The sequence below is a fragment of the Acomys minous genome, assembly GCF_964271855.1.
Source record: "Acomys minous genome assembly, chromosome: 11".
Taxonomy (NCBI): domain Eukaryota; kingdom Metazoa; phylum Chordata; class Mammalia; order Rodentia; family Muridae; genus Acomys; species Acomys minous.
In genome coordinates this window covers 73,152,577-73,167,423 of record NC_140492.1, presented here as the reverse complement: position 1 = coordinate 73,167,423, position 14,847 = coordinate 73,152,577, and the positions used below count along the sequence as shown (strand labels likewise).

Sequence of the window (14,847 nt, the reverse complement as noted above, 5' to 3'; positions counted from 1 at the left end):
CCACATCTTCCTCATCAATGGGTCTCTAGACCTTTGCTATCCAGTGTGGCAGCCACTGAGCAAAGAGACCTGGGGTATATTTAAAGAATGAAAACACTTAGAACCTGCTCACACCAGCCACATCTGAAGCAGTTCATGACTACACAGAGCTACACAGAGAGAATTGTCCCATCCACAGCACGCTCTGAGCGTGCATCGCAGGGCGGTCTGTCTTGAGTGTGAGGTGTTGGGCCAGTGGAAGGAAAATATTGCCCCAGCTCACATCTTTTACTTGCAGTTGTTTTGAGTGAGTGTTGAAGACCTTCAAGTCCACAGAGCCCAGGGAAGGATTGAGAACTCAGACATCAGAATATGGTGATCTTGTGTGACCCATTGTCTTAAGCCTGTTTTTTGTTACCAGAGCAAAATACCCGAGGCTGGGCACTTTATAAGTAAAGGCATGTTCAGCTCACCGTTCTGGACTGACGAGCATGGCGATGGTATTGGCACTTTGGAAAAGGTCCTCTTGGATAAAGGATGAAATCATGGTGGGGATGGGAAACTCTGAGAGGGAAGCCAGATGTGAGAACTAGCCAGGCTCAGAAAATTCTTTTAGTCCTCTCTCTCTTTCTCTCTCTCTCTCTCTCTCTTTCTCTCTCTCCCTCCCTCCCTCCTCCCTCCTTCCTTTTTCCACTTTTATTTATTTACTTTTCATTAGTTTAAATCCGGGAATAGTGCGGCATCACACGGATTCTGTGTCCAGTGGCCTTCGCAGGAAGGTTGCTCCGGGTTTTGACACGAGCCAAACCACTGCTTCCATGGGCCCGAGTTGCTCTTCCCCAGATGACTCTGGTTTGGTTTGGTTTGCCTCCAGGAGTCACTGTGTTGGTTTTTGCTTTATACGCATAAGCACATCTCTTGCTTGAGTAGAATTCCGTTTCATCCCGGGCATAGACACCTTCAATTCTAAGAGCCGTGTGCTCTCTTTGGTTCCAGAGACCTCGCTTGTAGCCAGCAAAAATGGCCTTGCACCGCAGTCTTCCAGACATAGCTGCGTTTTAGAAGTCTTGTTCCCAGCAGGCCCCAGAAATCTGATCCCCCAAGTTCAGAAGCAGAAATTTCACTCACCTCCACCTTTATTATTTATACACCATTGGCCAGAAGGGGGCACCAGATCTCAATATAGATGGTTATGAGCCACCATGCGGATGCTGGGAATTGAACTCGGGACCTTTGGAAGAACAGCCAGAGCTCTTAACTTCTGAGGCATCTCTCCAGCCCTATTAGTCCCTTCTTATGGTAGTGATCCAGGGACTTGCCACCATCCACTAGACCTACTCCTCCGAGACCTCACCACCTCTCAATACTGTCACACTAAGGGCCAAGTCTCCAGCACATGCCACTTTGGGCTACAGATCACAACCAAACAATAGCCCCCACTGTGACCTGCACCGGTGAAGAGACATGGGTGAAGCATCATCAAATAACTATTGATGGTTGTGTGTGCAAAAATCAGATCATGTATGACAATGGAAACTGCAAGTGGGGAACCGTGCCACCCCCCACCAGAGATCATTAGCTCTGCAGTATCCAGTGGGTAATATTTTCTGGAGAAGAGGGAGCTGGGCACACCTGCTGCTCTGAGACTGAGGCAGGAGTATTGGCCAGAGGAAATAAAAGTTCTTTCCTATTTCCGCGCACACCCCTGGTATGGTAGGGGGTCTGGCCTTTCCACCGGCGCCCAGGCTTCTCGGCCTCCAGGCATCAGGCCTGATTGGTGGGCATTTGTTGGGAGGTGATTTGGGTTTGGGGCATTGTCCCACCAGGAAGAGACCCAAGGACAGGACATGCTTTGCACACGGGTGTTCCACTTGCTTGGGGCCCCTGGACAGGGCACAGCCATCCACCTGCTTTGGGCTCTACAGCGACACTTTCTCTTCTTACTGATCACTCCTGGCTTTGAGGACCTCACCAGAATGAGTGAGCCAGAGGATATTCCTGAAGTCTTTCTGCACATGGTTGTTCCAGAGAACAGAGGTGACAGTCGTGTCCCACCCATTCACTTTTCACCTCATTTTCAGAGCCTGGATCTAGGAGCAAAATCCTCACCTCCTTGTGCAGCCTACATCTCATTGCCCATTGGGTCCATCCACAGCGGGGCACAAGTTCCAAAGGACATGTGGGGAGGGGTCACACAGTGGCCATATCTGTAGACATCTAGGCTCAATAATGGGGCCTCTGGGCAATGTGGATTGTGGTTTCTTGTACTCACAGTGGTCCGGCCAAACACTGTGCTAACCTGAACCCTCACCCTGGCCTGCCATGTGCCTTTCTTCTCTTTTGGCGCAAGCCTTAGTAGGCCCTGATGAGTTTTACGTCCCTTCAGGCTTTGCTTGCATACTAGGGAAATGCCTATAAATGACTTCTTGGCTGATGTCTGTCATCTCTAGCCAGCTACGCAAGCGCCAACAAGACCCAGTATTTCCCAATTCCCAGGTCATCCCAGGCTCTGGAAATTCTCCTGCCTGGTGGGTTACTTCCAAATTCTCTCCCACGGGGCACCACACAGCCCTAAGCATACAGGCTCTTTTGTATATGTGATTTTTGTGCACCCTTCCCTGTGGGCTGCTCCTTTCCCCAGCTCTGTGTCACCCAGTGACCCTGTATCTGAGTGAGAGTTTCAGATTCTTGCACGGCTGTCTGTGGGGGCAATGGCTTGTGGTTCTGATACTCAAGGGAACTGCAGCAAGCTGGCTTACATCCCAGATCAAATGTCAGGCGTCACCTGAGGCCTTTTTCTTGTGCTCAGTAATACTAAATAACAATTCAGTTGCCTAGAGGCAGGTTCTGTCCTATGGATGTATTTGTTCTGTTTTTAATGTTGGGTGTTTTTATACTAAAGAAATTGCTTCCTACCAAGTTGCTTTAAAACTTGGTCTGCAAACTAAACACATCAGAGGAAAATATCCTAAATACAAGTGCAGCCTAGAAGTTTCCAAAGTAGCTACACCCCAGCTCTTCTTTCCCTTGCTTTGTCTTTTCTTTTTTTTTTTTTTTAATATTTTATTCAAATTTTAATTTACGTGCATTGGTGTGAGGGTGTCAGATCTTGGAGTTACAGTTGTGAACTGCCATGTGGGTGCTGGGAATTGAACCCCGGTCCTTTGGAAGAGCAGGCAGTGCTCTTAACCACTGAGCCATCTCTCCAGCCCCTGTCTTTTCTTAAAAAAAAAAAAATTTTTTTTTTTTGTTATGTATACAGTGTTCTGCCTGCATACACATCTTGAGGCCAGAAGAGGGCACCAGATCTCATTATAGATGGCTGTGAGCCACCATGTGGTTGCTGAGAATTGAACTCAGGACCTCTGGAAGAGCAGTCAGTGCTCTTAACCACTGAGCCATCTCCACACCCTGTTTTGTCTGCATGGTGCATAGTAAGTGCCAAGTTAACACATGCTGTCTTCTGTCCTGGCTTGTATCAGTGTCGGGGACATTACTGCTGGGGATCTTCAGTGGAAGCACGGGCATGGGGCCGTAAAAAGCAAAGCGTCACTGGGTTAATGCAATATCCACAGACTTCACACAAGGACCCCGCGACCTCACCTGTGAGCTCCCAGAGTCAGTAAGCACAATTCGATGAACTGGGCTCCACCCAAGGTTTCCTGCTGCTACAGATAAAGCCCAGCCTCATCCCATCCATGAGCAAAGCTGGGGACACCGCTCCGCAGTGGAGCACTGCCCTGCCCCGGCTTCGATTCTCCCATCTGCGAGCGAGGCTGGGGACACCGCTCTGGAGAGGAGCACTGCCTTGCCCGGGTTTCGATTCTCCCATCTGCGAGCGAGGCTGGGGACACCGCTCTGGAGAGGAGCACTGCCCTGCCCCGGTTTCGATTCTCCCATCTGCGAGCGAGGCTGGGGACACCGCTCCCTAGAGAAACACAGCTCTGCCCCGGCTTCGATTCCCCCATCTGCGAGCGAGGCTGGGGACACCGCTCCGTAGAGGAGCACAGCTCTGCTCCGGCTTCGATTCCCACAGTCATAACCACCACAACAATAGTGGTGGATGGTGGTGGCGAAGGAAGGAAGTCAGTTTCAATGGCCCCAGTGTCCCTTTCATCTTCTGCCAATTTCTTGAGGAGCATCCGCTGAGAACGGTTTGTCCCACCTTGAGAAACTGAACCAGCAACTCATATCCAAAGATGAGCAATTGCTTTACTCATCTTCACAGCTAGAAGAGCTTCAAAACCTAATGCAGTCCTTTTCCGAGGCCATGGCCAGTCTACAGAATGAGGGAGATCATCTCCAGCCCTGTGGAAGCCTCTCTTTGCTGACCAGCCCCCCTCCATGCCCCCTGCCCCACGCCCCTATACCCCCCACCCCCACCCCCGCCTCTACTCATCTTTGCTCCTTCAGAGTCTTAATTTCAACACCAAGAGAGAACTTTTCTTTAAGCGGAACCATCTTCTCTGTCACACTGAAGCTAAGTTCTGTCACTTGCTGGTCCTTCTCCTGGACGGTTTGCTGGAGTGTCTCCACGTCTCTCCTTTTCTCTAGAAAGAGTTGGCTCATCCTAGCTATTTCTAGTTCCTTCTATGACAGAGCTTGCGACAGTCCTTGCATCTCATTGAAGATGTCCTTCACGCACTCTGCCCCTGCTAACGCTCTACTTTCCTTCTTTTTTGCAGCTGGCTCTGCAGGCTTTTTATCTGGGTGCCCTGCTCGGAGAACCACAGCTGCCCATCGTCCAGCTCTCTCTGCAGAGCTTCCATCTTCGCCTCCTTAGATCTGGCTTCTATGCTCAGTGGATCTGCTCCGTGAGCACGTGCTGCTGAGTCCCGTGGCTCTCACAGTCGCAGACCACAGTCGATTCATCTGCAGGTACTGCTGTTGCAGATTCTTCGACTCCTTCAGTAATCGATCCCTGTCATTCTGGAGTGAGGACATGGCTCTGCTCAAGTTCTGTGCTTCCGCTGGGCTGGAGCGCCTGAAGAAAGAAAGCGAGCGGACGAAGGGGCGGAAGGTCCAGGCAGCGCTGACTAGCAGAAAGCAGCTACTCCAGAGAGCAGGCGCGCTGGAGGAAGAGTTAGCCAAGGCGAGAGAGGAGCCTGGGAGAGAGACTCCGCTTAGGCAGAGGTAGAGGGAGAAAGCTAGAGGAAGACAGAACAAACATGACCCAGAAAAATGTGGGGCTTCTAAGTGGCGAGAAAATAGACGTTTCTTTAAAACAGAGATCACTAAAAACCAAGCAACTATTGAGAAATTAACCACAGGCGCCAAAGATGCTGGGGATGAAGGCTCTGCAGTGCCTGTAAAAGAAACGGTGTGAGCAGGCCCGCCCAGTGAAGATGGCAGGGGAACACTGGAAGCCAGAGTTGGAGGGAAAGATACTAGACTTTGAAAAAGAAAAGGAACAACTTCAAAAGAAGCTTCAAGAAGCTTTCACTTCCTGTAAAGTGTGTGTGTGTGTGTGTTTTTTTTAAAGACGCAAGAGAAAGAGCAACATCTCCAGGACGCGCTCGAGGGGAGCAGAAGGCTGCTTGCCGTGTCGCCTCCAAGAGCACCTTGATGAGCAGAGGAAGGAAAATGAAAAATTGGGGACCAGCTACGGCAGCGCCAGATGCGTGCCCAGGAGTCTGTAGACAGACAGGTCCCAGGCGCTGACCAGCAGGAACCTGCTCTTCCGGCTCAAGGATTAGGAGTTTCGCTGGACAATGCAGAACAGCAGCCCCTCCAGCCTGCTTCAGAGCCCCGCTTACGTGCAGCCCGTCCTCCTCACCCCGGAGAGACAGCCCCTCTCCAGGCTCCTGTTTCTGTTGCCCAGACTGAGGCCCAGTTGAAAGAAATGGAATTTGAGAAAGAGGAGTTGGAATTGAAAGTTAGTTCTACGGCAAGTGAGCTGACTAAAAAAAAAAAAAAAAATCAGAGGGAGTATTCCTGTGACAAGAGCAGATAAGTAAGCAGGGTTTGGAAATCCAGAATTTGAAGGCAGCATCCCATGAAACCGAGGCCCACGCAGAAAGGCTGAAGCAGGAGTTGGAAAGCAGCCAGCTGATAATTGCTGGCCCGGAGCAGCGGGAACCAGGAGCCTCAGCCGGAGCCCAAAGCCTCTGAAGCCTTCCCTGGAGCAGTTCTCTTTCGGAGCCTCTTGAAGTGCAGGGTCGAACAGCCAAAAACCAAGTCTTCCCTCCCTCCCTCCCTCCCTCCCTCCCTCCCTCCCTCCCTCCCTCCCTCCCTCTCTCTCTCTCTCTCTCTCTCTCTCTCTCTCTCTCCTCTTGTTTTGGGCTCTTACATATATTTCCTCTCAGAATCTCTACTAGGATGTTTTCAGCTGGCAACATCCAAGCGCCCTCACGAAGAGGTTCGACTTCTAAGTGGAAAAAACGTCCTGCTCTCTCCCAAGTCTATTCCCCATCCCACGCTTGGGATCAACACATAAAAACATGTTTCTCTCTCCTACAGATGGTGGTGGCGGTGGAAGAAAGTGAGCTTCAATGGCCCCAGTGTCCCTTTCATCTTCTGCCAGGTCCCAGAGGAGCATGCAGTGTAGGTGGCAGACACCATCACAGGACACAGGACAGAGGGAGGAAATGACACCTGCAACACGGTTCTAAGGTGCCACGGCTGCCGAATGGGTGAGCCCCGCCCCCCCCCCCCCAGAGGCTGCTTCCACTCGCTGCAGCTGTGCCCTCACCATCCAGCAAGGTACCAAGACAGGGAAGAGACAGGTGACTCTGAGGCCACAAGTACTTCTGTGACACCCAGACCCCCTTTCTGTTCTGAGGGGTGGCGCCTTCACTTGCTGCCTCCTATGCCCAGCAGGAAAGAGCAGCAGTACCCCTGGGCAGAAGAGTCTCCTGGGACCCACTGTAGTGGCTGCCTCAAGGTGTCCTGTGTCTGAGACAAAGTGTGGCTCCCCTGGCCACCTTCCTCTCTCAGAGCTATGTCTCTGTGCATATTCCTAACCCTAGGCCCCGTCACTTCACTGGCTTCTGTTTCCTTCCCTTTATCAAGGGAGAGAGGTAGCTTGCACCCCCTGTACCCCTGGATCACTGGATCAACTCTGCCCTCACCTGTTCCTTACTCCCACCCCCATCGAAGGCACCTGGGGGCCTAGGAGTGAGGAGGAGGAGAAGTCGGGCTCTTTGCACTCCAGAGCCTCAGCCTCAGCCTCAGCAGCGGCAGCGGCAGCAACAGCAGTGATGGTGGCAGCAATGGCCACAGGTGCTGATCTTGCCTTCTGCTCTGCCATGAAGTCTTCAAGACAGAATCCTCTATTCCTGTGTGTAAGCTCCTTTTCCTCTCAGAGAACCCCTTCCTCCTCAAACATTGTTTTTATAATTACATGTATTATCAGTAGGCCTGGCTAGCGATCAATTAAGACACTGACACTTGTTATATTTTTAAATAGCCTTAGTTAACCTGGGGCAGGGCAGATATCAATCCTCTAAACTACCTCCCACAGGGGGACAGGCATGGGATCCCTGTCTCAGTCCCATGCCATCTGCTTCTAATAACTTCTATCAAGCTACCTCCCATCCATAATCCCAAATACTTGCTCATGTTCTTCATCTGGGCCGGATTCTCCATCCACGCCGGCCATGTGCTTCTCCTCCATCTAACCCATGGCCACCTTCCTCCCTTCCCTTTAGGTCTCTCTCCTTTTTCCTCTTAGCAGTTTTTGTTTGTTTGTTTGTTTTTGTTTTTTAGCATTCCTCTCTCTGATAGCCCCACCTATCTCCTCTGCCCTGCCCAGGTGGGATCACTTTTTATTAAGCAAAAAGTGGGACACATAGACAGCAAGCAGTAATTAGCATCAAAATACATCAGACCATCCCCCAACACTCAAACATCAGCGTCCCTCCCCTGCCCATCACTGCCCCTGCCCTCAGTGGCACCCCACTGACCAGCATGTGTAGTGGCTTACTCCCCAGACAGCATCTGAGGTTGGGATCCCCCAGTGGACCTTGCTCTGCCTTCCCAATCTCTCCTTCTGGTGTTTCCTGCAGACTCCAATCTTTTTCCTCCTGCCCAGTCCTTCTGGTCCCCCCTCCCCATACTGCGGCAGCCTGGCTTCAGGCATGGCTAACTTCCTGCTGCCTGCCAGGAGTCTATGCTGCTCCATGCCAAATGTGAAGTGTTTTTTCTCTTTAGCCCTGGGCACAGAGGCTAGTCCACAAGTGGGGTCTTAACACAACAGGAAGCCGCACAAAGCTCCACCTCAGGCGGACTTTTCAGCGGTGGGTCTTGTCCTCACTCCAGCTCTGGCTCTGCCTCGGTCCCAGGCAGCACAACCTGAGTATGACTTGAGTTTTCACTCACACATGCCACCTCAGTTGTGCATGGCAGCACCTAGCCAGCCTTCGCTGTTCCCTCCAAGAGCTTTACTCCCATTGCCCCTGGGTCTGCAGCTGCTAACCGCATGCTCAGTGTCTCTTGCAGGCTTAAGCTGCTCAGTGTCTGACTCAGCAATGCCCTTTGAGGCTGAATACTGACCTAGGCGAGCCTGGCTCCCTTGAGGTTGGCACTTTTAGCAGCACCAGTGAGCCTGGATGGAGAGATATAGCCTCATAATCTGAGCTCAGTGTTTGCTTGGATCAGCCAGTAGCACAGCAGAATTGACAATGACCTTGAGCCCTACATGTGCTGCCAGGGGAAAGAGGCTGCCTCAAAACTGACCCCTACGCACAGTACGTGAGTGACAATCAGAGGATCCTACACACACACACACACACACACACACACACACACACACACACACACAGAGTGTTTGGGGTCAATGTTGTTCCATCTTTTAGTTCTGAAGCCTTTCCCACCACCACCACCACCACCACCACCACCACCACCACCACAGAATCCCTCATTTCTATTCCAGGGCCCAGATTCATAGCAAGCAAAGCTGCCTCCAGGCACAAATCCATGAAAACCCCAAACCCTAAGCATTATGTTTCCTGGGTGAGCACAGAGAAACGGATCCTAGCCTCAGAAGCCCTGTCCAGAACGTGCTGCCCACAGAGACCATTTTCCTCTGGGCCAGGACCCACTCCTGCAGAGGCCATGAAGAGTATCAGCCTAAGAGAAGCACACTCCTGGGAGAAGTGTCCCCGCCTCCCCCTCAGCCTTGTGTCTCATTTCAACGTGAGCTCAAGTAATGCCCTGAGCTCTGCCAGCCTAGCACAAACATGAGGCAGAAAGTCCAAGCTCAACACAATTGGCCCCAAGGCTGCTGCTCTGACCCCGACGCAGCCCGACAGAAGTCTGGAGAAGAGAGAGATGTTGGAGTGGAGAAGATTCAATCCCATCAGCCATCTGTGCTGCTCCTGTGGGCTCAGTATGATGAAACAAGACCCTAGAGTGAGGTACAGGAGGGGACACTTCCCTGAACTCAAAGGGTTCACTGGGGATCCCAGAGGCCCACACATACAGGAGGGATTACACACACACACACACACACACACACACACACACACACACACACACACCAAAAAAGGTGCTGACAATGGGGCTCAGAGAAAATGGACAATCTTATCACAAGGAGATACTTTGAAATTAGGATTTAAAAATAACTGCTTTTAGTCTAATTATGGGGAAACATGATTGATTACATCATTAAAAAACCCTCCACACTAACTATTCAATCTGACATGTATCTAGTTTTCTCCTGTAAACATTTTATAAGCCAGAGATTCCTAGGCATAACAGCAACAACAACAACAACAACAACAAAGACACGTGATAGAAATAAAAAATGTAAGAAAAGCTTGTTGAGGTTGAAATGCCATAGGGAAGTGAGTGCTGGCTGGAGTGGGTAGAATATATCAGTGAATTAAGGAAGAGTGACACCCAGCTGCCCCTCGGAACTATGAGAGTCCCCTTCCTCAGAACTAGTTTTGCTTCCTGCCTGCAAAAGTAGAGGAGCTGGAATTCCTGGGAGACGTGTCTGGGAGTCAGGGCCTCTGTGCCTTTGTAGCGATATAAGCGCACAGTAACCTAAGCACTGTCAGGGAGGATGTCAGATGGCTTTGTGGGGAGCCATTACTCCAGATATTACAGGAAATCCAAGCTGTCTCATTGAAAAAGGAAGTGTCTGACTCGAGGAAGGTTTTGGGCTTTCAGCTTTATCTAGAGTCCTTCAAAGTGCTGAGTGGAGGCCCCAGTGAATTTAAGCTAAGAACCAAACAGCTGCGGAATTTGATTGGTTCTCTTCCATAAGTGAAAATGTACATTCAAACCAACAAAGAGTTGTGGATTACACTAGGAACATTCTAGCAGAGGGGTGGATGCCTCCAGTTGACAGTTTGAATGAGAATGGTCCCCATAGGCTCATATGTTTGATTGCTTGGTCCCCAGTTGGAACAACCTTTTGGGAAGGATTAGGAGGCGTGGTCTTTTTTGGAGGAGACAGTGGGAGGAGACATGGGGTGGGCTCTGAGATTTCAAAAGACTCCTGCTGTTCCATGTGTGTTTTGGATAAAGATGTTGGCCTTGCGGTTTTGGATAAAGATGTAAACTCCTAACTGTTCCTTTGTTCCCCCATCATGGACTCTAACCCCCTGAAACTGTAAGCCAGCTAAATGTTTTCTTTTAGAAATTACCTTTGTCACATGTGTCATTACAGCAATAGAAAAGTAGCCAAGACAAATCACAGGGGAAAACAGATGGTCTGTGATGTTAGCAGAAAAGGCATCTGTGTGAGGAAAGGCACCCGTATGTGTTCTCCCCTCTTTACAGCATGGCTCCTCATCAAGGCACTGTTGTGAGGGGTCAGGGTCAGGGTCAGGGTCATAGATGGCTTTTCCCAATGAGTTACCTGACTGTTCAGCAGTAAGTGAGCCTTTTTCTAATCTTATGGAATGACAATTTAAAAACTAAGAAAGGGTCTTGGCCTCTCTTCTTGTGGTGCTAGGAGTCATGATTGTAATAGGAGGTGGTGTAATCCATGCAGATGATAATTAGTCTATCAACTAATTAAGATGGCAATAACTAGCACAATGCCTATCATACATGCTCCATACTTTAAAGCAGAGAAGTCAGATGATGGTAACTTGTGGAGGAACGCTGAGTGAATGTATCCATCATCAATAAAGCACTGTTTAGCCAGTCAGCTAGGCAGAAGGACAGGAAGTGGAAGGCGGGACTTCCTGGAAAGGAGGAGAAAGTTTGATGGTTGGAGAACGGATGGGGGTTTTTGACGATTATAACAAATTGGCTCCCCTGGCTTATTCAGTGTATCCACACCCTTGAAAAAGGATACCTTATTATAGTTTGGTGGGAGAAATAGCTCAAAAAGAAAAGTTATACTTTGTTATAATTTGGTAGTTTAAAGATGCAAGACACACTGACACAAAATGTCTGGGCCTTGTTAAATGCTTTTTAAAATAATGCTGTGATACAAATAAGAGAGAAAGAAATTGTGCTACTGATTATGAATACTATTTTTATTTTACTCATCCTAGCTTTCTATAATTCTTCAAAGGAAAAGGCATTAGAAAAAATTTTTAGGTATTGGACTGATGAAAATACCAGAGTATGGCAGACAAAGCAAAGTGAAAAATATGAAATTTGGAAACAAACCTTAGAAGTTAGAAAGGCTCATAACTAAGAATAATATAGAGATAAAAACTGAAGAAAAAGGTAAGAATATAGAACAAAAAATTGTAACAAGACTACAAGGCATTCATTATTTGTTAAAAAAAACAAAAACAAAAATGATTTTCCCAGTCTTCATAAGAGAACTCCCAGGAGATGTGGGAAATCCAAAGGTTATCAGGGTTTTGATTGGCAACCTACAAAGGCACAAGAATTAGAAGGTCTTGTAGTGATTTTTTTTTTGGGAGAAATTAACAACAGATATCCCAAAAGCAAGAGATTTCAATTCATAAAAAGAACTAATTGGATTCTTCCTCGTATAGTGAAGAGGATTCCAATTTCTGGTGCGCCTACATTTTACACTGATGCCAATGAATCAAAAAGAGCAGGTTATAAATCAGAAAATGTAAGGTAGTTGAGAGTCCTTATGATTCTGTGCAAAAATCAGGATTATATGCAGTTCTGCTGGTCTTAGCAGAGTTTGAAGACTCTCTTAACACAATTGCTGACTCTCAGTAAGCTGAAAGAGTTGTGCTGACTATAGAATCAGCTGACGTAATTCAGGATGATTCTGAATTAACTTCACTATTTATTCAATTACAACAAGTGACCAGAAATAGAACCCATCCATTGTATATAACCCATATAAGATCTCACACCAGGACCTATAGCACAAGGTAATGATGAGATTGATCAACCGTTGATCGGAAGTGTGTTAGAAGCTTCTGAGTTTCCTAAAAAACACCATGTTAATAGTGAAGAATTAAAAAAGGAGTTTTCTATCACTTGGCAACAGGCCAAGGAAATTGTGAAAAACCATCCTACTTGTTCTATATGTAACCAAACCCCATTATCTGAAGGAAGTAACCCTAGAGGTAATGAAAGAAATGAAATTTGGCAAATGAATGTATTTCATTTTATAGAGTTTGGAAAGCTGAAGTATGCGCACCATACTATAGATACATATTCAGGATTTCAACGGGCAACTGCATTAAGTTCTGAACAGGCTGATTCTGTTATTCCTCATTTACTAGAAGGCACGGCTATTATGGGTGTACCTAAACAAATTAAAGCTCACAGTGCTGGACAATGCTGTCTTCAGAACAGAACATCTCCCAGCACAGCTTTGGAGAAAGCTCCTCATCCAATTGGTCCAGCATATCAGACCATCCCACACAACACCTTTATTAAGCTTGAATTTTTCAACGTTTAGAGACTGGGCCACAAATGCTATCTCTAGCTTGTTTAACCATTTTTCTAGTTTCATTTGGGCCCCTGTATAGGTCTTATTTGTCCCAAATCAGCCCGAAGAAGCTTTAAAAAGCCATCCCATTTCCCTTAAAGGGGGGTTGAGTAAGGTTTTGGGCTATGGAGCTTTATCTTCATTGAGAATTGATTTATTATTGGCTTTGTAGAGAAAGAATGAGGCTGAACACAGGGATTTTTCTCTGAAAATATAAAAATATATAGGAATGATAGGACAAAAGGTAAATTATTGAATTTACTCTTCAACTTAAAGCCTTGTTACTCACAAGGCTAGTTTAATTCATTGGTATAGAATTTTAGATACTGATGTAAAATAGGTTTGTTTTTAATTCATTGTACTATTCAATTTTATCCAAGACTATACATCTTAGGTTTAATAGATAAGGTAAAATATTTAGATTAAATCTTCAAAAACCTCAGAGACCTGCAGAATATGACATTTAAAGAAATTTTATTTGTTTTGAGGATTCTTTGAAAATGAGACAGGTTGACTCCTGGCAACACCCAGCCTGCCTCAAAGAAGGTAATGAGCATCAAGGAAACCTACATTTGGAGATGGCTTCAGATGTGGCAAACCCACCTCTGCACAAAAAAAATGTCCTTATTGTCTGCCACAGACAGATTTCTGCCTGAAATGGTCAAACTTGGATGCAGGTGGAGTTGACGGCCTAACTCTTCCAAGACAGGGTAAGCAAGTCCTCAATAGTCCCTGCTTCACAAACATGTCTGGTCAGATAAAGTGGGCCAGAAGACTGAAGATGCTGCTGCAATGTGTTAAAGAGTTTCGAGTGACTATTCAGGTAGCAAAGTGTCTCGGTCATTCTTTTTTTTTTTTTTTTTCATTTTGGAAGCTGCTAATCTGCACTTCCTATTTACTCAGCTAATTTTATTCCTTCTCAAGTCTCTGATGGGGTTGAAGACAGTGAAACATTATAAGATAAATATAACGATTGTTTTGTGGTTTTTGTGTATGTATGTTGTATATTGGTGTAATGATATAAATGTCTAGGTAAAAGGAGTTGCTTTTTAAAATTGGACTAAAGGGGGAATTGTGGAGGAATGTTGACTAAATGTATCAACCATCAATAAAACACTGTTTAGCCAATCAGCTGGGCAGAAGGACAGGAAGTGGAAGGCGGGACTTCCTGGGAAGGAGGAGAAAGTTTGATGGTTGGAAAAGGGACAGGGTTTTTGTCGGTTGGAGGACGGCGGTGGGGACTTGACGAGGACCGGCCCAGGGGTCATGGTGGCAAGAGCCTGGAATATATATATGTTATAAGGTTTAGAGTAGTTTGTTTAGTTTATGAGTAGATTAGAATCAGTTCTGACTCTACCCGGTGAAGTGCTGGCAGCTTTAAAGTACATTTCACTCTCCCTGTGTCAGTTATTTGCTTTGTAGGCCGAACAGATAAAAAAATACTCTAACAGTAACTGAACTTAAGGAATAAAAAGGTGCTGTGAAAGAGGGAAAGTTCTGGGGATGTAAATGAAATATATTGTCTTTTGTGTCAAAAGCCTAAGAGTCGAAAGAAGCCCGGCGTGGTGGCACATGTCTTTAATCCCAGCACTCGGGAGGCAGAGGCAGATGGAGCTCTGTGAGTTCGAGGCCAGCCTGCTCTACAAAGTGAGTCCAGGACAGCCAGGGCTACACAGAGAAACCCTGTCTCAAGGGGGGAAAAAAGTCAAAAGAAACTCCATTTTTAAAAGAAATTTGTTTTATAAACACAATCTGCAAAAATCCCTCCTCCAGTTAGCCTGTCTCTATGATCAAAATACTTAAGTTAGCCAGGCATATAAGAGTGTGAGACAGTTCTGAGCACTCACTGTGAGGCACAGGACTTTCTGCACTAAGAATAATGCTTTCCAGGGCCGGAGAGGTGGCTCAGCGGTTAAGAACACTGTCTGCTCTACCAGAGGTCCTGAGTTCAATTCCCAGCAACCAGATGGTGCCTCACAACCATCCATAACGTGACTTAATGACCTCTTCTGTCATGCAAGTATACATGCAGATAGTGT

The 14,847-nt window shown here is 47.3% G+C and overlaps 1 protein-coding gene across 1 annotated transcript; it reads right to left on the bottom strand.

Moving 5' to 3' along the window:
• Positions 1–678: 678 nt before the first annotated feature.
• Positions 679–1,469, bottom strand: LOC311608615 (large ribosomal subunit protein eL33-like). The gene has a single exon (XM_084801168.1). It carries the CDS (start codon positions 1,026–1,028, stop codon positions 699–701), a length of 330 nt encoding a protein of 109 aa, XP_084657294.1. The 5' UTR covers positions 1,029–1,469; the 3' UTR covers positions 679–698.
• Between the last annotated feature and the right edge of the window lie 13,378 nt (positions 1,470–14,847).

Excerpts from the sequence above, each read along its gene's own strand:
- LOC311608615 (XM_084801168.1), bottom strand. The coding sequence starts at position 1,028 with ATGTCTGGAAGACTGCGGTGCAAGGCCATTTTTGCTGGCTACAAGCGA.